Source organism: Sus scrofa, chromosome 3, assembly GCF_054392235.1.
Source record: "Sus scrofa isolate SSC_HxYL_T2T_F1_AM1 chromosome 3, Sscrofa_HxYL_maternal_Yorkshire_Landrace_v2.0, whole genome shotgun sequence".
Lineage (NCBI taxonomy): Eukaryota > Metazoa > Chordata > Mammalia > Artiodactyla > Suidae > Sus > Sus scrofa.
The window spans coordinates 35455020-35481448 of record NC_139385.1 but is presented as its reverse complement, the minus strand read 5'-3'; the positions used below and the strand labels follow the sequence as shown (position 1 = coordinate 35481448).

General features: G+C 40.3%; 1 protein-coding gene across 45 annotated transcripts in view; it reads left to right on the top strand.

Annotated features, from left to right (window-relative positions):
• Nucleotides 1-26429, top strand: part of MRTFB (myocardin related transcription factor B) — a 296254-nt gene that overhangs the window by 220567 nt on the left and 49258 nt on the right. For all 45 annotated transcript variants that reach the window (XR_014840748.1, XM_085017536.1, XM_021086582.2 and 42 more), the window contains 5 exons: nt 15593-15658; nt 17719-17774; nt 18913-18988; nt 22768-22929; nt 24664-24842. Coding sequence is in view for 44 of the 45 variants with exons in the window: in XM_085017536.1 (XP_084873662.1) it covers nt 15593-15658; nt 17719-17774; nt 18913-18988; nt 22768-22929; nt 24664-24842 (539 nt within the window). In the remaining variant the exon portion in view is untranslated. The remainder of the gene's footprint in view (nt 1-15592; nt 15659-17718; nt 17775-18912; nt 18989-22767; nt 22930-24663; nt 24843-26429) is intronic.

The window sequence follows — 26429 nt, the reverse complement described above, 5'->3', positions numbered from 1 at the left end:
ATCAAATAAATGAAAATGATTTAGTTCACATAAGTGGTTTGATATGAAACATTACTGAGACTATGAGTTAAAATGCCGATGCTACCAGCTAGTTATATCCCATATTTATCAAAGACAAAAATGGTAGCAGGTAGATTTAAAGAGGAAAAAATTGATGTTCAGTACACAGAGCTGTCTCATGGTAGAAATGAAATACCAAAGAAAATTGGGTTGTGTATTAATTACTTTGACTAAATGGACTGGACTGCTCTAACAACCCCCAAACTCAATCGTTTTAACCAATCAAGGTGCATTTCTTGCTCAGAACATCGTCCTGGGTGGGTTGGACAGCTGTACTAGTCAGCTCTTTCTCCAAGAAGTGACTCAGGGATCTGGGCTCCTTTTATGGTGTGGCTCAACAGTGTGAGTTGGGGGGAGTTACAGATCTGTGGGGCCACATGCCTAGTTATGTCCCAGTCTGGTTACTAAGAGTTGAGATAACGTATGTGAAAGTTTGTGTTGGATTGCATTGTGGAGAGTGGAGTAGGTTAACCTAGTGTCCAGGGGCATAACTATAGATCTTTGTATGGGAAAAATGCAGTTTGCCTGAGATATTCTGAGTAATTCAACCCCGAAAAAATAACTACCTTTATCAAGGAGCAGAACTTTTCTAAATAACAGAAATCATCTCATACATACTCTACCTGCACTGTCCATTAGCCTCAGATGGCTGTTTAGATTTACATTGAAAGTCCTTAAAAGGAAGTAAACGTTTCTCAGCTTTAGCTCCTCCATCACAGTATACACTGTTCAACTACCTGCTCACCACATGTGGTTAGTGGCTACTGTACAGAACTGTGCAGATTTTAAAGCGTTTCCGTCGCTGCTGGAAGTTCGGTGGGACAGCAGCTCGCTCCATATTTCCCTCCTCCTTTGCTCACAGTGTTCCTCTCACCCCAGCTTTGCATGTCCAGAGTTTCTTAAAACCCAAACCTTGGGCCATTTCCTAAAGAAAGTCACCTGATCCTGTCAGTAAAAATATTTTCGTCTCTATCATATATTTCCAATAACTTGATCTGCATCTTTTTATCACCTGTCCCCTTTTGCCATTGTGATATAAATCTGTATTATCTTCACTATTGAACCAGAATATTTCATGAAGATAGAGTCATTGTTTGGATGATATTTTTTTTTCTTTTTAGGGCCACACCTTTGGCCTATGGAAGTTCCCAGGCCAGGGGTTGAACTGGATGAGCTGCAGCTGCCAGCCTATGCCACAGCCACAGTAACACCGGATCCTAGCCACATCTGTGACCTATGCCACATCTCGTGGCAGCGCCAGATCCTTAACCCCACATTAAGGAAGCCAGGGATCAAACCCGCATCCTCACAGAGACAGCGCTGGATCCTTAACCGACTGCCACAACGGGACTCTTACTTGGATGATATTTATACCTCACCCCCAGTGTCCTGCATCTCATACATACATTATTTTTATGCAACAAGTATTTAAAGAATATTAGATCACCCTCTACTTTCTTAATGTAGTGTGAGCTATTACTTTCCTATGTAATCTATAATTCAGTTGTAAATTACAAATTAGTGTCTAACCCAAAATGTTGGTGCCTTAAGGCATTGTTGAGGTGTATAAAACCATTTGCCTATGCGCAGAATGAACTAGATCATTACTAGATTATTAAAATCATTATTATTTGATTTTTGTCATCTGCCGCCTTCAGCTGCTTTTCCCTTTCTGATTTGCGGCTTCTAATCTTTAAATTAAGCAGCAAATAAACACAATGTAATAGTGGAATCCTGATTCTGTTGTTGATCCAACTAAAATTTATTGAGGATAGTTCCCGTCTTGGTGCAGCGGAAACGAATCCAACTAGGAACCATGAGGTTGTGGATTCGATCTCTGGCCTCGCTCGCTGGGTTAAGGATCCGGAATTGCCATGAGCTGTGGTGTAAGTTGCAAACACGGCTCAGATCTGGCGTTGCTGTGGCTCTGGCATAGGCTGTCAGCAACAGCTCCAATTTGACCCCTAGCCTGGGAACCTCCATATGTGGCGGATGCGACCCTAAAACGACAAAAGACCAAAAAAAAAAAAAAAAAAAAAAAATCAAACCATAGTGGGAGAAGCAGACACATAGGCAGCTGAAATAGAAAATGCTGCCAAGCCTTCTTCTATAAGTAAAGTACATGAACTTTGCAACATCAGTGTTTATTTCTTTGGGAATTTCTTCTTTGTTCTCTGCCAGTGTTCTACATAATTGAAAGTATTGTATAAATGAGTTCTTGCTAAATTAAATTTTTTAAATAAATTTGAAGGGTAAGATAGGGTCCTTAAATTCAAATAATATAAATGTAGGAAGAAAAAGGTAGAAGATTCCTCTTCCAAGACGTAGGTAAATGTTTTTAAGAATGGGTATGTGCTACTTTTGAGATGAAATTAGTCATAATTGAAGTTTTAATGGGAAATCATGTTACGTGGCTGAGATTGGAGTGCTGGCCCATAGCATCACGCCAGAGGTGGTCAACCTCTCTGAGCAATGGCCTTCAAGGAGCTCATAGCCTGAGAAGTGGGAAACTGAATGATAATCTCGGAGTCCAGATATACACACAAAAACACACAAAAGAGATACGAAACCCTGATGTGCTGTGGGTGAGGATCACAGACTGTGAGGGCCAGACCTGCACCGTCATCCACCCCTAATGTCTCCAGGGGTCCCTCACTTCTTCCCATGAAATCACCCCTCCAGGATTTCCTGTCTCAGTTTATGGCACCTCTATCCACCCACTGGCTCACGGCAGGAACCTGGACGGCCATGGTCCCCAGTGCCTTCCTTATGCCTCAGAACCCGTCACCAGATCTGTCCGTTCTGCCTCAAAAATCACTTATCCGTAGCAGTTTCCTCACAGCCCCCATCCCTGCCCAGGTCCCCTTCCTCAGACAGGATCTCAACGGAGCCGCCCCGCCACCTCTCCCCACGCCCTCCCACCCCTTCATCAGGGGAGGTCCTGCCTCTGGGGGTCTCTCTCTCCCAGAGCTCGTCCCTCCCAGAGGGCCTCCCCCTGCCCACCCCACCCCCCCACTAGGATTGCACACCAGGCCGGATGCTGCTCCATGCTCTTGTGTTGCTGTGGACACACTGGCACATGCGTGTGTGTATCCAGTTGACCCTTGAACACCACGGGAGTTACGGGCACTGACACACCCACACGGTCGGAAATCCAGGTCCTGCTCTTTCTGCCTCCAAAACAAAGGAAATGATAAATGACTTAACCAAGGGCAGGAAGCTGAAGCCGTTTGGGTAGAATTAGGACTCACACCCTAGCTCTTTTGATTGCATGTATTGCGATCTCTAATCAGACACAAGCTTTTCTCTACAGTTAGTTGATTAAAGGTCTGTGAAATGAAAAGACAGGTACTGTATTTTTTGGACAAAATCCATATATAAGTGGACCCACACAGCTCAATCCTGTGGTGTTCAAAGGTGTGTATGTGTGTATGTGAGAGAGGGAATCCACAAAATGGGGAGAAAAAAAAATATGAGCCAGGATCAAATGACCTCAAGAGAGTAGCATGTGCTTACTATTCTGGGGCAAACTGGAGGTAAATAATATTCTGGCATTTTCCTGTTTCATTGTTAATCATCCTTTTATTCAGAGAGGCTGCCTTAGGAATTTACATTAAGGCATTTCAGAATCTTTTATATATTTTCCTATTTTAGAGGGAATAGGAAATAGCTTTGAGCTGTAGCACCCCTACCTATGGCTGTACATGGAAATTCTTTTTTTTTTTTTTTTTTCTTTTAAGGCCACACCTATGGTATATGGAAGTTCGAAAGCTAGGGGTCGAATCGGAGCTGCTACAGCCATAGCAATGCCAGATCCAAGCCACATCCAAGACCTACGCCACAGCTCACGGCAACGCCCAATCCTTAACCCACAGAGCAAGGCCAAGGATTGAACCCGCATCCTCATGGAGACTGTGTCAGTCTCTTAACCCACTGAGCCACAATGAGAAAGAACTCCCACACTGAAATTCTAAGGCATCAGTGAAATGTAGAATTTTTGATTACCTCCAAAATAAGAAAAATAAATATTATCTTCTTTTGGAACCATGGAGGGTAAGGAATCTAGACATTCGGGTGTAGGAACAGCATATTCCTACAGATTAAACATGAATCGAGAGTTCCTGTTGTAGCTCAGTGGTAACGAACCCAATTAGTATCCATGAGGACTCGGGTTCAACCTCTGGCCCTGCTCAGTGGGGTAAGAATCCAGCGTTGCACGGATATGGCTTGAATCTGGTGTTGCTGTAGCTGTCACATAAGCCAGCACCAATTTGACCCCAAGCCTGAGAACTTACATATACTGAGAGTGCGGCCTTAAAAAAAAAAAAAAATCATCTGAAAAATCAAATTAAGGTGTTTTTTTAAAGCCCCTTTACATCTTTGATAATCAGGCAATTAAGTGGATGGTTTTGAAGTGCCTACTCTTTGTGTTACACTTCCATTTATCCCACTGCGTAATTTATTTCCACTACTTTTTAACCAAGTGAGAGTTTTTAAGAGTCTCATGCTCTACCTGGCGACCAAGTGAGATTTTTTAAATGCACATGGGGAATTCCCATCGTGGTGCAGTGGTTAAGGGACCCAACTAGTATCCATGAGGTTTCAGGTTGGGTCCCTGGCCTCGCTCAGTGGGTTAAGGATCCAGCATTGCTCTGAGCTATGGTGTAGGTCACAGACGAGGCTTGGATCTGGCATTGCTGTGACTGTGATGTAGGCTAGCAGCTGTAGCTCCGATTTGACCCTTAGCTTGGGAACCTCCATATGCTACTGGTATGGCCCTAAAAAAAAAAAAGACAAAAGACCAAAAAAATAAAAATAAAAAAAAATAATAAAATGCTCATAGATATAGTACCTTTCTATATGCCCGCCACAGGCTAATGCTGTCCCTGCCATTCTGTACCAGGTCCCCTGGCATGACATCACATCACCACAACACAAGAAGCAAATTTTAAATTCATTCCAACTTTTGACAAAAAGGAAAAGGGAATTCGTGTGAAGGTATGATCAGTTTAAAGAAACATGCCCCATTTTTAGCAGTCTGTTTCCATGGAAACAGAAGCAGCAGCCAACCACAGAGTTATCAAAGTGCCTGTAAATTTCCAAGGCTGAGTGTTGAAAACATTGTCTTCCTGACCTCATGCTGCAGATTAATGCAGGAAACCTACAGTGTGTTAGCCTGGATTGCTAGCATGTTTAGTTTTCATTTCATTTTCATTCTTTAATTCCTAATAAAGGGTAAATGCTGCATTCTAGACTGTGACCAACCTCAAGGTCGCAGTAGACTTTCTGATACTATAACGAAAGGCAATATTTCCTATGTAGTCAGAGGCCTAACTTTGAAACACTAATTTGCACAAGTTTTTTTTTTTTTAATTTTGTCTCTCCTTTTTTCTAAATGAAAAATAATCACAGTATAAAAATTCCTGGTGAAAATGCTGTTTGCACTTGGTAGTGTCAGAGGCTTAGATTTATGTGCAAACCGTGTAACTCCTTCAGGCCTGAAGTGGAGATGGAAATTTGTTTAATCAGTGCAGGTAGCATGACTTACAGGACAAACCACCATTTTATTTTTAATACTCTTTGCATTCCATTATCTTAAATTACTTTAAGAAGAACCTTATTTATAACTGGCAAATTAGACCCCTGAAAAGAGAACCAAAGGTCCGTAATCTTTGGTTGCTACTTTTTGCCGCCTATGAGAATACTTAAGTGCTTTTCTTTACTCTTCTCTAATGCAGCCTGAATTTCACATTAATTGTAAATGGAGGTGAAAAGAAGTTATTGTCTACTAGTTTTTACACTCTTTACTCCTTTGCCCTTAGCCTTCCCTTCCTTAGTCTTCTTTTACTCTTCAAAACAAAATAATTAGATTCCACCTTCTGTTCTACCACCCACATCAATTCAAAAATACCCCAAACCTCACATTCATATAACTAAGTGAGATGGTCTTGGTTCTGTCTCATAATAATCACTTACCCGTAGAAAATCCTTTTGGTGACTTGTTCTTAAATTTGGGTAGAATTCTCTTTCCTTAGAAAATAGTAACACAGTTATATACTCAAGTATATATGCAAAATTAAGCAGCACACATTTATTAAGGCTTCTGTATGGTGTGTATTGTAGAAGGTGCTAGACTACAAGGATGAGGTCTGGAAAGGAGATTAGAGACCAAAGAAATGAACAAACCTAGAATTCAGTTTGACAGGGACTGTGATAATATGATATGTAGCTGTTATTGTAGTTATCACATCATTAAAAGATGAAGTCACCATTGGTGGTTAATAGAATTATGGTGGTGATGGGGGCTAACTAGGAGTGGGTGGGAAACAAGAAATTTGATTATTGAGTAATTAGTTTCCAGCCACTTCTGCGACTACACCACAGCTCACGGCAACACCGGATCCCCGACCCACTGAGCAAGGCCAGGGATTGAGCCTGTGTCTTCATGGATACTAGTCAGATTTGTTTCTACTGCACCACAACAGGAACTCCTCTTGTGTATCTTTCTGAAATATCATTTTTACTTTTTCTGGATATATACCCAGGAGTGGAATTGCTGGATCATATGGTAGTCCTATTTTTAGTTTTTAAAGGAACCTCCCTACTGTTTTCCATAGGGGCTGCAGCAATTTACATCCCCACCGACAGTGTACAAGGGTTCCCTTTTCTCCTCCCCCTCTCCAGCATTTATTTTTTGTAGACATTTTGATGATAGTCATTCTGACCAGTGTGAGGTCATTGTGGTTTCAATCTGCTTTTCTCTAATAATTACTGATGCTGAACATCTTTTCATATGCCTCTTAGCTATCAGTGTGTCTTCTTTGGAGAAATGGCTATTTAGGTTGGTCCACTTTCTGATTGGATTTTTTTGATATTGAGTTGTATGGGCTGTTTGTATATTTTGGATATTGTTGGTTACATCATTTGTAAATATTTCCTCTCATTCTATAGGCTGTTTTCTCATTTCGTTGATGGCTTCCTTTGCTGTGCAGAAGCTTTTAAGTTTAATTAGGTCCCATTTATTATTTTTGCTTTTGTTTCTTTCACCTAGGGAGACTGATCTAAGAAAATATCTTTCACTTTTTTTAATGTGCATGCATCACTTTATTTTAATAAATAAATAGAAAAATCCCTACAAAACGTGATTTTTAAATAGAGGCATTAGTGGCATATCTCTGAGTCCTAGGCTCAGAAGGAAAGCCTTCCGGATGTGACTGCTTACCCTGTGACTACAAAATACTCATTCAGGAGTTCCCGCTGTGGTGCAGTGGGATTTATGGAGTTTCTGGAGCTCTGGAGGTTGGATCCCCAGCCTGGCACAGTGGTTTAAGGATCCAGCATCTCCACAGCTGCACTCTAGGTCACTACTGTGGCTTAAATCTGATCCCTGGCCTGGGAATTCCACATGCAACAGGGTGGCAAAACAAAAACAAAAAAACATTTGCAGCAAAGAAGTATATTTTGTGAATCTTTATGGAATTGTGTTTTTGTTTTTGTTTTTTTTAATCCTGTTGATAATGGCAGAAGCTCTTCATGTTAGTGGGTGAAGAGTGTATGGGAATTCTCAGTACCTCCCTGTCGATTTTGTTGGAAACCTTAACTGCCCTAAAAAACTGAATGAAGTCTTTTTAAATCCTTTTTTTTTCCCCTTGGGAAGAAAGGGGTTCTCTTCACCAGTCGTTCGAATAATAGTAGAAACATAACAATAACCACCTTCTTAAACATTTATTTTTGAGGAACAGGAAAAATTGTTCATCAGTCTTTTGTTCTTTTGATATAAACTCTTTCAAGATTTCATTTGCCTCTACCTGATTAAGCAAATGGTTGTCATAATGGTTGTACAACTGTAAATATAATAAAATGCATTGGATTATTAAAAAAACAACCACCACCAAATGCAGTTGTAAATTTTATTGCTGAATTGCTGCTTAATAAAACCCTGAAGCCAGGAGTTCCCGTTGTGGCTCAGCGGAAATGAATCTGACTAGTATCCATGCGGATGTGGGTTCGATCCCTGGCCTCGCTCAGTGGGTTAAGGATCCAGCGTTGCTCTGAGCTGTGGTGTAGGTCGCAGACGCAGCTCAGATCCCAAGTTGCTGTTGGCTGTGATGTAGACTGGCAGCCGTAACTCCAATTCAACCCCTAGCTTGGGAACTTCCATATGCCACAGGTATGGCCCTAAAAAAGCAAAATAGAAATTAAAAATTAAGAATAGACTTGTGGTTGCCCGGGAGGCGGGGGGCGGGGGGAGTGGGTTGCTTGGGGAGCTTGGTGTTAATACAAACTATTGCCTTTGGAATGGATGAGCAATGAGATCCTGCTATGTAGCACTGGGAACTATCTCTAGTCACTTATGATGGAACATGATAATGTGTGAAAATAGAATGTGTTCATGTATGTGTAACTGGGTCACCGTGCTGTACAATAGAAAAAAATTGTATTGGGGAAATAACTATTAAAAAATAAATAAATAAAAATAAATAAATAAAAACAATAAAACACTTAAGCCAGGATTGAATGGGGCTCTCAAATGTAATTGTTTTAAGGTATTGCTTAGGGGTCAGTTAATCCCTCCAGTATCTAAATTCAGAAGATAATATTAGGATGTTGGCTTTTCTAAATTGGTTTTCTTTTTTTTGTTTGTTTTTTTTTTTAATGATTTAGGACTAGGCCCCTAAATTTAAACTATTTAACTACTTAAATAACACATAATAAATTTTTGCCAAACTCCAAGTATTTCATTGTCTTTTAACTACTCAAATATCTTTTAAAATTTTTTAAAAACCCAAACGAAGTTCTGTTTTTCACCTAATATTAACTTCAGGGTCAATATGTAGCCAATTCTAGAATATTCTTTAGTTTTCCATCTTTGCTTTTGCCCAGTGGTTTACCCATCCTTCACTTGACTGGCTCAGGGCTTGGGGATTTTTTTTCCCCTCCCCTCATGATTCTGCAGTTGATTCTGTTCCTTGTCCTGTAACTAAGTAATGTACATTGGATCCTCTCTCTGACCTGCAGACAGCTGCTCATCTCCCCCCACCCTCCTCAGACCCCACAGTGAAACTAGCTGCTCATAAAGAATTTCTAGGACTGTGGCTGCCTGCCACACTGCTTCCTAGAAAGTGTCATTTCTGCCTTGTTTTTATAATATATAGCCCTGAGATATCCCCTTGCAAATCCCCTGGCCCCAAAAGATGCTTTGTTTTGGCTTGTTCAACTCATGCTATACTGCTATATGTTTTTAAAATGCTACATAATGTAGGTTTTTTTCTTTAGAGTGAAACGCACTTTATGTCATATTATGGAAACACTTTAAACATACTACTTACAGAAACAAAAGAGAATTGACGTACCACCTTGGTTCAAAAAGCAGCTAAAAATTTTAAAGTGGGGTATAAGTATTATGTGAAAGACATCATTATATTTTAAGGTTTTTTTAATATTGGAAACTAATTCTAAAATTTTGTTCTAAAAGCACTTTAATCCATTTAAGATTCAGGGGGAAGGAACTAAAAGATGAGACTTTTAATATCTAAACTATTTCTGATAACAAATAACAATGATATTTCCTCTTTGCCCTTAGATAAGCTACCTTTCATTTTTTGGAATTTTTTACTTTTATGTATTAAAAGAAGAGCAAGTTGAAAACGCTTATATTGACACAATACTGTTTTTGTTGGTTGTAACAAGGAATAACACTAGAATTTTCAAAATCATAACCATTTTTCTCTTTGTTGAAGCGCAATAGAAAACATGAATGTTAGTCCTAAGAGGTAACAAGACACATCACCTTGGAAAAATTCAAAAGTAAATTAACATTTTTTCTCTAAATGCAACAGATATAAAATATACATGTTCTCACACATCTACTGTAATTTCAAAGATGATAGTTTGTACACAAATTAGTCTCCTTACTTTACAACCATGCCTTATATGGACCACATAGGGATATTACTCCTTTTAAGAATTAAGGAAGTAACTAGAAGTAAGGAATAAACTTCATACACAAAAAATTCACCAGAGGAGTTCCCGTCGTGATGCAGCAGAAACGAATCTGACTAGGAACCGTGAGGTTGCAGGTTCGATCCTTGGCCTCGCTCAGTGGGTTAAGGATCAGGCATTGCTGTGAGCTGTGGTGTAGGTTGCAGAGGCGGCTCAGATCTGGCGTTGCCATGGCTCTGGTGTAGGCCAGTGGCTACAGCTCCGATTGGACCCCTGGCCTGGGAACCTCCATATACCGCTGGTGCAGCCCTTAAAAGGGGGGGGGGGGGACAAAAGCCAAAAAAAAAAAAAAAAAAAAAATCCACGAAAGCATTAGTTATAGTACTGGCAAAAATTGGAAACAACCTAAGTGATAAATAAGAAGGGGATGTTTAGAAAGATACGCGTGTCTATCAACAGAATATTTTATGTAGCCATTGAAGTAAGATTGCTTATCATTGTACATACAATGAGATCATAGTATGTAGAAGCAGAGAGTCAAAAATATGCTTAGCTGAGAGACAAAGGAAGTACACCAGTTAGGTAACAGTAGTTGTGTATCTCTCCAGGTGATGATATTATTGATGGTTTTTCTTTTTTGGTTTCTTCCTCTCCTTTTTTATATGTCCTTATTTTGTGTAATGTAATATATTGTTCTTTTAGTAGGTGAAGAGTTTTTGTTTTTGTTTTGTTTTTAATAAAAAGACTTGTACTCAGACTAGTTAAAAAAGCAGATGGCTCTATAACTTCATCTTCTGTGAATGGGGGGGGGGGGGGTCCCTGCTGTACCTCTTGTGAGTTTTGTCATCAGGAAATACAGAGCTGTTACAGGAGTTCCCATGGTGGCTCAGTGGTAACAGATCTGACTAGTATCCAGGAACATGCGGGTTCAATCCCTGGCCTCGCTCAGTGGATCAAGGATCTGGTGTTGCAGTGAGCTGTGGTGCAGATCACAGGTGCAGCTCAGAACCTGAGTTGCTGTGGCTGTGATGTAGGCCGGCAGCTCTAGTTCCAATTCGACCCCTAGCCTGGGAACTTACATATGTCGCTGGCGCGACCCTAAAAAGACACACGCATGCACGCATACATGCATGCATGCACTCGCACAAAGGAAATACAGAGCCGAGTCGTTACAGGATTCTCAACTTGTGGTAACTGTTTCTGCACAGAGAATACAATGCTAGCTGTATAATGAGATACATTTTTTTAAAACCTCTGTGCCCCCCCCCACACACACCCTTTTTTGAGAAAAACAAACAGGTTAACCCCAACCATCTTAAATTTAAGAACTTCTGAAGTTCCCATTGTGGCTCAGTGGAAACGAATCAGATTGGCATCCATGAGGACACGGGTTTGATCCCTGGGCCTTGCTCGGTGTGTTAGTGATCCGGTGTTGCCATGAGCTCTGATGTAGGTCACAGTTGGGGCTTGGATCTGGTGATGCTGTGGCTGTGGTGTAGGTCAGTGTCTGCAGCTCTGATTCAACTCCTAGCCTGGGAACCTCCGTGTGCTGTGGGCAAGGCCCTAAAAAGACAAAAAAATAGATAAATTTAAGAACTTCTTAGAACTGTGTATCAGATTATTTTCACTTACTTCTACATTTTTCCAAGATAAAGGCATTTGTTGAAAATGCTCAAATGTGAGCAATTGTAACATGAATTCTATTTGAACTCAGTTGTTAGTGTGTCGTTTGTTTCTGAAAGATGTAACTATTCACTCACTCTTTGGAACTGTTTTTCCTCCCTCCAGTGTTCTATAGCAAGATGGCCATGGAGTTACTGAATTTTAGTCAGTTTCCTAGTAGGTTAGAAGCAATGATATCAGCCCAGTAGTACAGTTTATCAAGTCAGCAAGGCACCCGTGGTGGGGGTGGGGGGAGGAATGCTCTGGAGTTAGTTTTCAGACACAGGCCATTGCCCCCGAGATTGGCTTTGGGGCAGCCCCCCACACCCCACCACTACTGCCATAGGAAAGCAGTGCTGGACCAGCATCTGTTCTTTGGTGTGTGGCTACAGGAGAGCAGTCTTGTGAACAAAAGTATGTCATTTCCAGAGATCAGCCAGCCTGTTGGTTTATCCACTGGTCTTAAGAACTGCAAGTGTTCATCAGCCCAGTAGCGTCCAGTGACCTGGGCCTTTCCTCCCTCCACGCAGATGCTGAGTGTGGAGGCTGCAAAGGGAGGAGGACAGTCTCCAAGCTTAACCTGGTAAAGCATCTCAAGATGAGCACATATGCACAACTGTGAATGTTACCTGGTCTTTAAGAGTCGGATCCTCTTATTCCCAAGTTTCTTGCCCCTTCAGAGTCTGGATGGGCACTGCCAAAGGCTGCCCAACTCTAGTTTTCTAGTGTTCCAGGACAGTTAGGCTGTTCACATCATGCAAGCTTTGTCCCAGCCTGGATGGTCTGCCTTTAAGGTGAAGCTGTTGCTTGTCATTTATTTTGTTAAGTTTTTGTTCATTTGATGAGTGGAAAGTAGTTAAAGGAAGTTAGATGTTGTCAAATTATGAGCCTTACCTATTTGATTGGTACTTTTTGTAACCATTAGTTGTTCACAAAAGAGTGTCCATCAAGTTGTCAGTGACTGGGTTATATCTGATTTGAACCAATACTATAATTGTGTTTTATAGGTTTTTTGGGGGGGGTTGTCTTTTTAGGGCCTTACCCACAGGATATGGAAGTTCCCAGGCTAGGGGACAAATCAGCCACAGCAACATAGGATCCAAGCCGTGTCTGCGACCTACACCACAGCTCACGGCAACACTGTATCCTTAACCCACTGAGGGAGGCCAGGGATTGAACCCAAGTCCTCATGGGTACTAATTGAGTTCGTTACCACCAAGTCATGATGGGAACTCCTATAATTGTGTTTTAATGTTAACCAAAAGTGGCTAGTCTTTTGATGGGGCGTTGTGCCTTTTATTTAGCATGATGTTTCGTGTTGCCCCCCTATTGATGCAGGTGAAAACTAAATCAAACTGGGTAATCCACAGCCCTAACACCATGACTAGTTATTTGCCTCTTTCTCCTTTCATGTTCTTTGTAATGTCTTTGCTTAGAAACAGACCCTCTGTTCACAGCTGCTGCTGCTCTTTCCCATGAATCCCAGGCACACACCCTGCAGGCACTAACCGACACCTAATAGGCTTTTAATGAATGAACATACCTGCAGAAGGCTGCCTGCACCCCTCCTTGGAGTACTTGTAGTGTGAGGATATTGCTTCTTGGGAAAATTAATAGGCAATGATGCGAGCATTGATTAGGAAGACTATTCTCTTGCCTTTGAGCAGTGTGAAATTAGTAGGCTTAATTGCTATGCCATGAAGAAAACTGGATGGAAAACACAGTGGCTTTGTTTTATTTAAGAGCTGGCAATTAGTGACATGCACTCATTTTGCATGTTACCGTCATGGTAGCAGATACCCTCACACGACAGCATGAAAATGCAATTTCTAGTGAAAGACAGTACAGCTGACAGGGCTGCTCTCCACGTGCCTGAGGGCAGCTGACCCATGTACAGTGGGGAGATGCTTCAAGGCCCACAAGCTGTTGTCATCAAGTTGTTGCAAATGTGATCTGTCATTCCAAGATGCCATTCGCCTAAAAATACGTATTGTGTGTGGTACATTTGTCTCACTGGTATGGTGCTTTGTTTGTTTGTTTGTTTGTTACCCAAAAAGGGGGGCTGCTGATGTTTTTGTCTCCCTTTCTTTGAAGATTCCTTTGGGAGGAGGGAAAGCTAACTGCTGCTAGAGATTCTCCAACAGCCATGGTCACCCTGTTCCAGAAGTGTCAGCCTTTGAACCAGAGATTGTTCTGACCCTTTTCTTCCTCCATATTCCTTTTCTTAAGATTCTGCCTCTTGAAGATGACCACCCTAAATTCAGACAAGCGTTAACTTCAGTGTTCATAGAAGAATGTCGGAGTATGCCGGCATTTGGGTGCTATCAGATGCACAGGTCGTCCCTTGGTTGTATTTGTTCCTAGGAAAGTACAGTGGGAACATACCATGCCCAGTAAACTGTAAGGTATCAGGGCAAAGATCTTTGTGTTAGAGCATAATTGATTCAAAGGATCACAAAACATTTTAATGTGAGAAACGTGCATTTTTTTTTTTTTGACTCCTTAAGTTTTTCTTTTGCTTTGTGTGGTAGAGTCTTGTTGGCTGCTTCAGTTCTAAATGGGATGTCAATAAGCTTTGGGATCCTGTGGCACCCAAAAGAAGAGAAAAGAAGTTTTTTCAGTGTTTAATAAGTATGAAAAGAATACACCATGAATATGCAATGAACATGAAAATATATTTAAAGGCATTTTACAGTCTAGACTTTTTTTGAAGTGTATCTAAGACTGTGCTCTGCTCTGCAGTCAGCACAAGGGCCAGCAAAAAGCAAAGGTTCCAAGGGCCACAGGCCCTGCATCTTCAGGTCTCAGGGTTCATTGCAAATAGGAGCTGTTATGTCCCATCACATCTGAACCTGGTCCAAGCCAGCCTCATCACTCTCTTGCTAAAAAATTGTCTTCCTTCCCTACCATTTAAGGAATACACATGGGTAATTTTTTTTTTTTTTTTTTTTTTTTTTTGCATATTGACAACCTTTAAGCAAACTCTTAAAAAATCCTAATCTTTGTTTTCATCCATGGTATGAAATAAAAATTTTAAGTGGAAATTTTAAATTGAATATAAGGTAAACCAAGGAAAACATTTTTGAGTTATTTCATCTATTACTCTTTTTTGAAAATGGCTCGTTTTCCAGGCAAAAACATGGAGATGCTATGAAAGGAATCTGCTTGAGAAATCTAGGGGAAAATTTTTTTTTTTTTTAAGTTAAGCTTGGCAAACTGGATTTCCACATTTTGTGATGTAAGCCTTGTTCTCTACAAGTTTAAAGATGTATTTACTCTTTTAATTAAAATGATTAGGTATCAGTTGGTTTGCGGCTTTCTAAGAACTTAGAATGATATACAGTGTTAGGTTGCTGTGAAGATTAGACTTTAAGATCTTAATTCAGAAATTTTCCTTTTGGGTCATTAGTAATATCTCATAGGTTTAATTTTTATTATGAAGTTGGCCTTCATTAAAGCTATTTAAAATTTGTTCCAGATGGAGTAAGTTCTTCCAGATACATCAGGCTTTCCTTAATATACATTTTTTGCTATTAACTTAAAAAAAAAAACAAAAAAAACAAAGGAACATCAAGTAACTGCCCATTCGTGTTTTTATGAATAAGACACTGTGTAAGCCAACTGTTTTTATTTGCCGAGTCCTGTGTGATTATATTTAAACAACAAATACTTAGCTTTAATCATCAAATTAAAATTACTAACTGACTACACAGAAAAGCTGAGAGAACTTCAGAGTTCACCAAACAGGCAGAAGTCACAAACTGATTTTTTTTTTGTTACAGGTTAAATGGTGCCAGGTAGTAGTATCCTTATTCAATGATGAAAAAGAAGGGTTTTAATACAGCTTAGTTGTACCTCCTCTGGAACTTGCTAGGTTGGGTCCTGCAGTCGCCCGTCATCTCTAACGGTGCTTATTTCCTATTCGCAGTGCTCCAGCTGAGGCTGCAGCAGAGGAGGACGAGAGAACAACTAGTGGACCAGGGCATCATGCCACGTAAGACAGAAGTGTCGTCGTCATTTCTAACGTGATGTAACAGAATGGGCATGTCTAAGGAGCAGCTAAATCACACTCTCCTTTCAGTTTTGTCCATTTACTCCAGTTATAATTATTAAATGAGTTTATAAGGAAAAGCCAGGCCTTGGCCTTGCTAACCTTTTAATGGAATCATTTAAAATGCATTTTGGGAACTAGATGCAGCTTAAAAGATGGACTTGAATTTTATATTATCGCAGCAGGCCTTTAAAACTCTGTAATTAAGCTATCATCAGTTCTTACTCAAACTTCAACATTAGTATTGGTTTTTAAGACCTGAGGTAATCACTCTAGATAATGAATCCAGTGGTACTTAGGCTTGCAAAAGTAACATGATACATTAATTCCAAACCTGTTTCTACTTAAACTCAAATTAATTCTCTGATGCTGTAGTATGGCCTGTATAATTCAGTGTATCTCAACTACAGGACTAATAAACATTCTATTTGTAATTAATAAAATATTTCTTGCCCAAGTACAGGTCTTTCCCAAGTCACTGTAGGCTTCATTCCTTCATTTTTGAGAGTTAATTAATTTTGGAATATTTGTCCAAGTTGTTTTGTTTACCTTTCATTAGCAAGTGTGGAGGTGGTTTTATATATTAGAGAAGAGTGGCGTTTTGTATAGGCTATTAGGATTTACTTTTGGATTTCCCCAAGAAGCAAATTACTTGGCTTCAAAAAACTAGAAAGAAATTACAAAATGCGTTTATGTCTCCCAGTCTTCAGAATCATTGCTGTTAGCTTTTTTTGGTTTGTGATAAGGAACGATTTTTCTCTGCAGGAGATATTTTTCCCAGTGAAACTTTTTTTTCTGGGCTGTTCTTAATGTTCTTAATTGCGTATCTAAGTATTTTAAATCCAGCATTGTGATAAAACCAGCTATCAGAAGCTGATTTGATAATCTGCCAGATTTCCCCACCACTACATTCCTGATATGAACCAATCAAACCGGATCAAAGTATGATGCTTCAAAACCCTGCTGCTAAGCCAGCTGTAGTCTGCTTTTAGGAGTTGGTCCCTAGCCAAACCTGCTTGGCTGGCCTTAGTACCAGAGTTGAAAAGAATGTTACCAAGAGCTGACTGGTCAAGTTTAGGATGTGCCAGCCCAAGTATCCTAGTCCTGTGTCCCACCCGCAGCATCTGACTGCCCACGGTTCTAAGTGCAGGGGGTCATCAGACAGTGGTGGCCATGCATGCAAGAGATTTTGCAAAGATACTCATAGAAATACTGTAATGAGTGATATTTTAATAAATACTGCCTACCCCCCTCTCTGGGATTCTGGAATGTTTAATGCAGTAGCAGTTAACATGTTAAAGAACCAGTGTCTTTAGAATGAGTTCCATGTGGTATGGTAGAAAGAGCATATGAACCTTCCAAATTCAAAATTCTAGGTTTAAATCCCACTTCAGCCACCATCTCGCTATAGAACTTCAAGAATCGTTTAGCCTCTTGGAGCCTGTCATCTGTCTTGGGGCTTATATGTACCTCACAACAGCAGTCTAACTGTGATTGACCACTGAGCAGCGGGCTAAGCCCATTGTGGGGTTTTAGTAAGTGATAGCTCTAATCTGTTAGACTTGGAGAGCAGCGAGTCCTCATACTCAAGGCTGATCACGCCAAGGTTAAATGCCTTGAGGACATGTGGGCATTTTCCAGTAGCTTACATGGCCATTAAGAACAAAGACCTGCTAAGGAAGCGTGTGACAGTTCCCTTGGTAATGGTAATTTGCCCCAGGCGTAGGCTGCAACCAGCCTGATCTGATCTTTCAGTTGTCATTATGTATATACAGCTGCATTTTAAATATTCGCTAGTTTTATTTGTGGAAAGACATGATTTTAATTCTGAAACATTTAAGGTTTCAATTTTGCTGATCTCCTAAAGGAACTAGTGAGTAAATGGAACTGTAGTGCACACTAATGAGATTAAGAGGAAACATCGACATGATACACTGTAACATTTGACTGAAGAATTAACTCCTCTATTTATACCTCAGAGATGATTTCTTTTCCTCTCACAGCTCTGAAGAGCCCAGCGGCATTCCATGAGCAGATAAAAAGCTTGGAACGAGCCAGAGTAAGAAATTTCAGTTTAAAATGTTCCCCTTCTCTCTTTCATATGAAAACACCTGTGGACACGTAACGGTCTTGCTCCTAAATATGTCAATAGAGAAAATGTAGTGAATTTTCAGGATACATGGCATGTAAAGTAATATATCCTGGGGTAGTTTTATCTTGGAGGTTTGTGGAAAATACAGAACATTCAAATTTTGTTCTTTTAAAACCAGTAACTAGTTTTGTACATACTTTCTTGCTTTGGGAGTGTAACAACAGCTTTTAGAATAATAGCGGAGTGGGTCTGCACTCTGTTACCCCTGCAGACACATTGCCCAAATCATGTACTGACACCAGATCTTTCCTTGCGTGGTTTCCCTACTGGGTTTATGTTAACTGAACATTTGTTTGACCAAAGGAGGGAGAATTTGGCTGAATGAGTAATGCTTCTATATGTTCAGCTCTGTTTTGTTCTTTGAGATGACTCCACCGTAGTTGCACATCGAATTGATGTTTCTTATTTTTCTTTAAAAGTGCCATTATTTGTTCTTTTTGTTTTAGGGGAAACATCTATCGTGTGGTATGAAAATAAGCATATTCAAAAAATTCCTTAAGAGTTTTCCCAGGATGCAGTAATGATCTCTTAGAGTCTTATAAAATACAAAACCCATTTTAAAGCCCCACTGTTTAGAATTGAGTACAGTTCTGAATAAGAAATTATGGTTAAGGATATGAACTCATCCAGGAAAACACATGAGGGTTTTCAGGAAACGTGTTGATTATCTAGGTGGATTTTTACGTCACCCAAAGTGTGGATTTTATTGATTTTGATATTTAAGTGATCAAAATCATCTCTCTGTTCAAAAATCACCTTCAAAATTATGAGCCTTTGCCTTTTCCAAGTTTAAAAGTCTATAAAGTGCTCTCTTTATACCGGCATACCCTGTACAGTTTTGAAGGCTGCAATTTAAATCACATATTGGATAATAGTTTCTCAAAATACTAATTTCTACTCTTTTCTTTTTCTCAAAATCATGACCAAAAGGGTATACAATTTATTTAAAAGGAGTACCTTGAAGGAAAAAAAAAGTACAAAACCACAGTAACTCATGAGCAATATATGGTAAGACTTTCTGTCTGTCTTTTTTTTTTTTTTTAAGACTGAAAACTTTTTGAAGCACAAGATTCGGAGCCGACCAGATCGTTCTGAACTTGTCAGGATGCACATTTTAGAAGGTAAAAGTTTTATTTCTGCTTGTTACAGTTTCTCAAGGAAAAAAGTGAGACTTCCACCATTTCTTCTGTTCACTCCCATTTTAACAACTGTCACCCCACAGGCTGACGTTCTCCAAACTGAACAGCAACAGGAAGGCCCAAAGCTAAACACGCTCCGCTAGATTCATGGGGAGGGTTTGCTTCTCCAAATAACCAGTTGCAGGGCTGACTCTTCTCTCCCATATACTGTTCTGGAAAAACATTGCCCGTCCAAAGGATTTCTTCATTGGCAAAGGATATGCGCCTACTCCTTATGTCATTAAGGGTGGGACTGCTTCAAGTCTAACCCTGGATTTTCAACTACTTGGACCCTGTTTTGTCCACTTGGGGCAAGGGCCATTCTCTTTGTTGCTTCTTACCCACAACAAGCCAGCTTGATCTGACCACTATCACAGGCAGGCTCCTTGCGGCCCACTGCATTTTCTTGATGCCCCAGTCTCATCACTTATGAAGCTGGTGAGGATGGTTCCATGCCATCTTTGGTGAGATGTGTGGCCCGGGCCTTGATGTCTTTCTCTCTAAAGACAGAGCACCCTTGAAAGCTGGTTATCTCCACCATAAATTCCCAACTTTCATTTTCTTTCCTTGTTCTCACTAATTTGTTGACAAAATCATAGGAGCTTGACCCTATGATAGTCTTGAGAGTGTTAGGCCTTGAGAAGATAGAGAAAGATTCAGAGAACTTCTCAAATATTTAGAGACAGTTATTAGGCAGAAGGAAGATTAGATTTGTCCTGTCTGGCCTGATGATGGGGTTAGTATTAGATTTAGGTTGACATTACATAGTATTAGATTATAATTCAACATAAGGAATAATATCCCGAAGGTCATTCAGCTATGTCCAAACTAAAATCTTTGGGAAGTGATATGGTTACCATTATTTGGGGGGGGGGGGTGTTCATTGGCCAGGTAGCTAGGCACCAGAGACTCAAGTGAGCCAGATGGACACCCCACTTCAGGGAACTTAAATTCTAGTGTCAGAGATAGATAATAAACAGGCCAAAGAAATAAATTACAGATCATGAAAATACTCTATAAGAAACAGACAGACTGCTGTGATAGGGCGTAAACACAGACCGACACCATGTTAAAGACGTAAAGAAGTCCCATTGTAGCTCAGCAGGTTAGGAACCTCAGTCTCCATGAGGATGTAGGTTCAATCCCTGCCCTCACTCAGTGGGTTAAGGATCAGCCTTGCCACAAGCTGTGGCCTATAGATCACAGATGCAGCTCAGATCCCACATTGCTTTGGCTGTGTTGTAACCCAGCAGCTGCAGCTCCAGTTTATTGCCTACCCTGGGAACTTCCATATGCCAGTTGCCGCCCTTAAAAGGAGTTCCAAGTATGAAGGTGGTCTCCATAGTCCCAAGTAGGGTCTCTTCTAATCCAAATAATCTATGATTATGTGACTGCCCTATCTGGAGTGGGAGGTGAGAGGTAGATTCCTTTCCCTACCTTGGGTTGTGTTCTCGAAGTCTACTGGACTGAAAAAGCTTTTCCAAAACTCCACTGGTAGGGTAGGCGCAACCACCAGCTGTCAGGGATAAGTGAATCTGCAGATAAGCAAGTTTGCTGGTAAGTAACTTGGGCTGCTTCTGTGCCTGAAAATATCTTGACCCATAAGGGACATATTTATAGAAATAATGCTGTCTATTTCAGTTGCCTTCTCATTGTAAGAGGCTTTATTAATATAATTAAAACTAAGGCAAATATATTTAACTACCACAAGGAGTCATATTTGCTTTTTCTCAAAGAGGACTACCCAACACTTAAAAATCTAACCATGTATAGGAATGAACCATGAGTGATGTTTTTAGGACATCTATTCTCAGGTTGAGATTTTTGAAGTAGGAAAGAATGCCTCATCTGTAATTTTTTAAATACCTTAAAACCACCCCCACCTTATTTAACATTAGTCCAGTTTTGATTGAATTAGACGTTTGGCAGGCCAAAATCTAAATTATTTCCTGTCGTTTAGTAGCCTAAATACAGCCTCTGCCTCCTGGAGATAAAGAAGCAGTGAAACTAGGAACAGAAAGACACCAAAACATCAGCCTGTAATTATTTACATTTGGAATATTTTCTTGCCAAACGTATTCCTGATACCACCTTGGATAGGGTCAGTGGGAGAGGAAAAGGCAGAAAACTGTGCTGCCTCGATCTTAATGGAAGCGTTTAAGCCTCAGCCTAAGCATGATTTGCATGATCTGCCTCTCCCCACTTGTCATCTTCCTGGGTGGTTAGACGTATTTTATTAACAAGATTGGGGCCGTAGTTATTTACATGAGAAAATTATAAAAATGAGGTGGGCACACATGTTATTTTAACTTTGAGAAATGGGCATTTACTTGCCAGTATTCCAGCTTAGGGCTGGGACCGTCAAGGCTTTAATGAACGGAGTTCACATGTTTCTTGTGTAAAGCGAAGCCATTGTACACCATCTGCAATTTCCACTCCTGGTGGAACGAAACTTAAAAGACACGTGAAAAGCAACCGGAGTTTAAAAATCCTAGATTTTATCATTTTTCCCCACATCTTTTACAGTTGTTAGTTACCCTAAGTAATGTGACGGTGATTTCGTTCCTCCCAAAAAACTTTTGAGTCATTTCAAAGAATTTAACTCAGGTTTCCAAGAAATAATCATTTTAAGTTTGAAGTTTACGATTTTTCCCGTAACAGTTAAATTATGTATTGACAATAGCAATCACAATAGTTCTGAACGAGTGTGTGGACAATCAGGATTGACTCTTGGGGAGGACCCAGCTCAGCGTGGTGAGAAGAGAAGGGCTCAGATGTGCTGGAGGAGCGTTTATCGGACACTTTGGCCCTCCGCCAGGACCTCAAACCCACACAATGAAGAACATGAGATAATGCTGAGGTTACCTATGGGGAATGTCATTAAAAGACCTTAAACTGAATAATTTAAGGGACAAGCACCTTTCACTTCAATATAGGGTTAACACTTCATCCTTATATTTAATGACTCATAAACAGTTTTTAGAACAATGTAATAAAATGTTCATGAGAGTTACCAGAAACACAAGCAACTGACAGAATTTTGCAGATAAAGGAGTTAGGATATTTATAGCAGTTTCACATCTGTTCTGTGACTTTATGCATTTTGTGGGTAGATGAGTTGATGTTTTTCTACATGGCACTGACCACTGTGTAACTGACCGTCCCGCCACCGTGACGTCTTCAGAGATACACCCACATTCTTAGCTGTGGCAAAGGACTCTGAGGGTAAACGCACAGGGATCAGCCTCCGGATGTGATTTGTAGCTCTTCCCACTGACTCCCGCAGAGAAGTTTACATCCTGGGATTCAGCGTCTCCTCGTCTAGGAATTGACTTTCTGATGAAGCCACGTCTGAAACTGCAAACCTCTTGAGCCATGGACCACATCTCTCTTGTCATCCTCTGTATCCGCAATACCTAATAAATGTTAATTTGACCTTCCTGCCATAAATGAGCAACAGCAGTACCCCAGTTTTGGCTTGAGTTCCTGTTAATTGGAGTCTGAGGACATTCACATTGTGTAGACAAGATAAAGCTAGCCAGGACTAAAAAGGTAAATTGTAATATAGGAGCATTCTTAAGCCGTCAGTGCCTCTCCACAAATATGTTAGGAACACATACGTATGTTTATACCAGTTTAAATTAAGTTAGCTGGCCTGAAACAACTTCGTGGACTAGAGATAATAATTCAAATAAGGGTTAAAACTGTGTTTCTTCTTTTAGAAACATTTGCAGAGCCATCCCTGCAGGCCACTCAGATGAAGTTGAAAAGAGCTCGACTAGCTGATGATCTGAATGAAAAGATTGCTCAGCGACCTGGTCCTATGGAGCTGGTAGAGAAAAACATCCTTCCCGTGGACTCCAGTGTGAAGGAAGCAATTATAGGCAAGACTCCAAAATTTTACTCTTTTCTGGGAGAAAAAGTAGCTTGGAAGATTTAGATAAAATTTAAAAAGCCAGCACTGGCTCCATAGCTTAGTGGTTAGAGCACTGGTCCTATAAAAAGCCATCACCAATCGCAAGCATTGTTTTCCGGGTGAATGAGAAATTGTTAACATGGGCACTGACTCCCATTATTGCTGTTACTGTTTTTATATTATTTAAGACTAGCATCTCTTACCCGTTAACTCAGAGATTCCACTTACTACATCTGAGGTTTAAGTTCTGATTTTTCTGTTACATTTTCTAAGTTAAATTTATTATTATAATGTTTCGTTTCTGTTGTTTTAAGATTTTTACAGACTTTTCATTATTTTAGTTCTGTTTACGTCTAGGAAAGATAAATAGTTCTGCATTAGTTCAGTAAGGTGACTAGCAAATGCATATAGATGTATTCATTAAGAATGGTAAAACCTGGAGTTCCCTTGGTGACACAGCAGGTTACAGATCAGGCGTGGTCACTGCTGTGACTCAGGTTGTAGCTGTGGTACAGGTTCAGTCCCTGGCCCCAGAACTTCTCCATGTCACTGATGTAGCCAAAAAAAAAAAAAGTAGAATCTGTCCATTTTATCCTAGTCTTATCATAGCAGTTACTAATGTTTGCCCTTTTTTTCTGGCATAAACTTTAGCAGAAAAAGACTTTTTTTTTTTTTTCCTGGAGTAACACTACTTATTCTTCAATTTTGAAAAGTTAATATCCTACTTTAAAAACTAATGTAGTTCCCATTACTCTTGGGGCCGTTGTATTTTGCATTAGTAGGAGTTTAGTCTCAGGCAGTCTGTAGTCAGTAATTCTCAGTAGTGCAGTCAACTATGATAACATTCATTCCCAAAGAAATGGGCCCCAAAAGGTAAGGTAAGGTAGGTACAGCAGGGCTTCTCCATGAGCTGGGACTTATCAACAGATACCCAGTCATAGCCCCATTTTCTCTGTTACCTTGTAATGATTTTTTAGTAGCTAGATTCCAAATCAGGATCCAAACAAGGTCTGCACTTTGCCTTTGGCCGACACATCTCTTCAGTCTTAATCTCCTGGGTGGCTCTTCCTCCTTTCTCTTACTTTTTTTTTTTGTTGTTGATGGACAGGCTGGTTTTGTCCTCTAGCATCTCTGCATTTTGGATTTTTCTGAATGCATTTGCATCCTCACGTGTCATTAAAAACTTTCGTGGAGTTCCCATCGTGGCTCAGCAGAAATGAATCTGGCTAGCATCCATGAGGACGCAGGTTCAATCCCTGGCCTCATTCAGTGGGTTAAGGATCTGGCGTTGCTGTGAGCTGTGGTGCAGGTCGCGGACACAGCTTGCATCCCTAATCTCTATGGCTGTGGTATAGGCCAGCAACTATAGCTCCAGTTTGACCCCTAGCCTGGGAACCTCCATATGCCAAGGGTGTGACCCTAAAAAGACCAAACAAAAAACAAAAAACAAAAAACAAAAACCTGTCTTGTCTCCTGTACTTCCTGTAACTAGTAGTTGGATCCAAAGACTTGATCTGATTCAAGTTGGGTTTCCCCCCAAGTAGTCACCACAGCTAATGGTGTGTTCTTCCATTGGGAAGTACAGTATATTCAATTTTGTTTTTAACCAGCTTCCTAAATCCTTATAAACCATATTTCTCCTTTTTTGTTTTAACCTTGGTATCCTAAGGCAGGCTAAGTTAAGAGTCATTTCTTTGTTTAGGCGTTGGGAAGGAGGACTATCCCCAAACTCAGGGTGATTTCTCATTTGACGAGGACAGCAGTGACGCTTTGTCTCCGGACCAGCCAGCTAGCCAGGAGTCTCAGGGCTCAGCCGCATCCCCAAGTGAGCCAAAAGTTAGTGAATCGCCATCGCCTGTGACTGCAAACACTCCAGCCCAGGTACCACCTTTCTCGTTTCTACCCCCAAGCAGAGAAAATGCCCTGTTTTTTTTTATAAATCATTTTCACCAGAAGAAAAGTCTGAAAGTGCAGAAAAATAGAGGTTTTCACTTGTACTTCAACCATTGTTAACATCTTCAATAGATTTTTACATTTTATTCCTGTTCTGTGTACACATTTTTTATGTTATAGTTTTTTAACTCTCCTTAAGACTTTTTCATGCAACATTTTTGGAGGTAAAATTCACATGTCATAAAGCCCATCCTTTGTTCCTTTTAACCATCTTTAACCGCTTTAAATGCATAGTTGGGTGGTGTTCCGTGCATTCACCTTGTCAAGCAGCAAATCTCCAGACCTTTTTTGTTTTGTGAAGCTGTAACTAAATCCATTAAACAACAACTCCCCATTCCCCTAGACCTGGCAAGCCCTGTTCTGTTTCTGTCTCTATGAAGTTGACTAAGTTAGATCTCATGTAAATGGAATCGTACAGTGTGTGTCTCTTTGTGATGGCTTCTGTCACCTAACACAGTGTCCTCGGGGTTCGTCCATGTGTAGCGTGTGACAGGATCGCTTTCAGTTTTAAGGCTGAATGATACTCCATTGACTAGATGTAGCACATGTTGTCTCTCCATTCTTCAGTGGACACTGGGTTGCTTCTGCGCTTGGCTGTCATGAATAATGATGCTCTCTCTGTACGTGAGTGTGGAAATGTCTCTTCAAGACCTGTTTTTCATTCTTTGGGGCAGATACCCAGAAGTGGGATAGTTGGATCATATGGTAGCTCTATTTTTAATTTGTAAGGAACTCCATACTCTTCTTCTAGGTGTTTGCACCACTTCACACTCCTACCGGTTGTACACAACGGTTCCACTTTCCATATCCTTGCAAGCACTTGTTAATTTCTATTCTTTTGATAGGCGCTATTCCAATGGTGTGAAGCCACATCTCACTGTGTTTTGTTTTTGTTTTTATTGAAGTCGTTAATTTACAATGTTGTGTTAGTTTGAAGTATACAGCGAAGTGATTCATATATATGTATATGAATATGTATGTGTTCTTTTTCAGATTCTTTTCCATTATAAGTTACTACATGATCTTGAATATACTCTCTGTGGTCTTGATTTCATTTCTCTAATCATTAGGGATGTCAAGCACCTTTTCATATGGTTGTTGGTCATTGTCTATCATCTTGGAGAAATATCTCTTCAAATCCTTTGCCCCTTTATTTGTGTTTGTTTTTCTGTTATTGAGCTGTATGAATTCTTTTATATGTTATAGATATTAACCCCTTACCAGATATATGATTCGGAAATATTGTCTCCCATTCCATGTGTCCACCTTTTCACTCTTTTGATAGTATCCTTCGATGAACAGAAGTTTTAAATTAATTTTTTAGTTATAGTTAATTTACACTTTTTTTTTTTTTGTCTTTTGTCTTTTTAAGGCCACACCTGCGGCATATGGAGGTTCCCAGGCTAGGGGTCCAATCGGAGCTGTTGCTGCCAGCCTACGCCAGAGCCACAGCAATGCCAGATCCCAGCCACATCTGCGACCTACACCACAGCTCACGGCAGCACCAGATCCTTA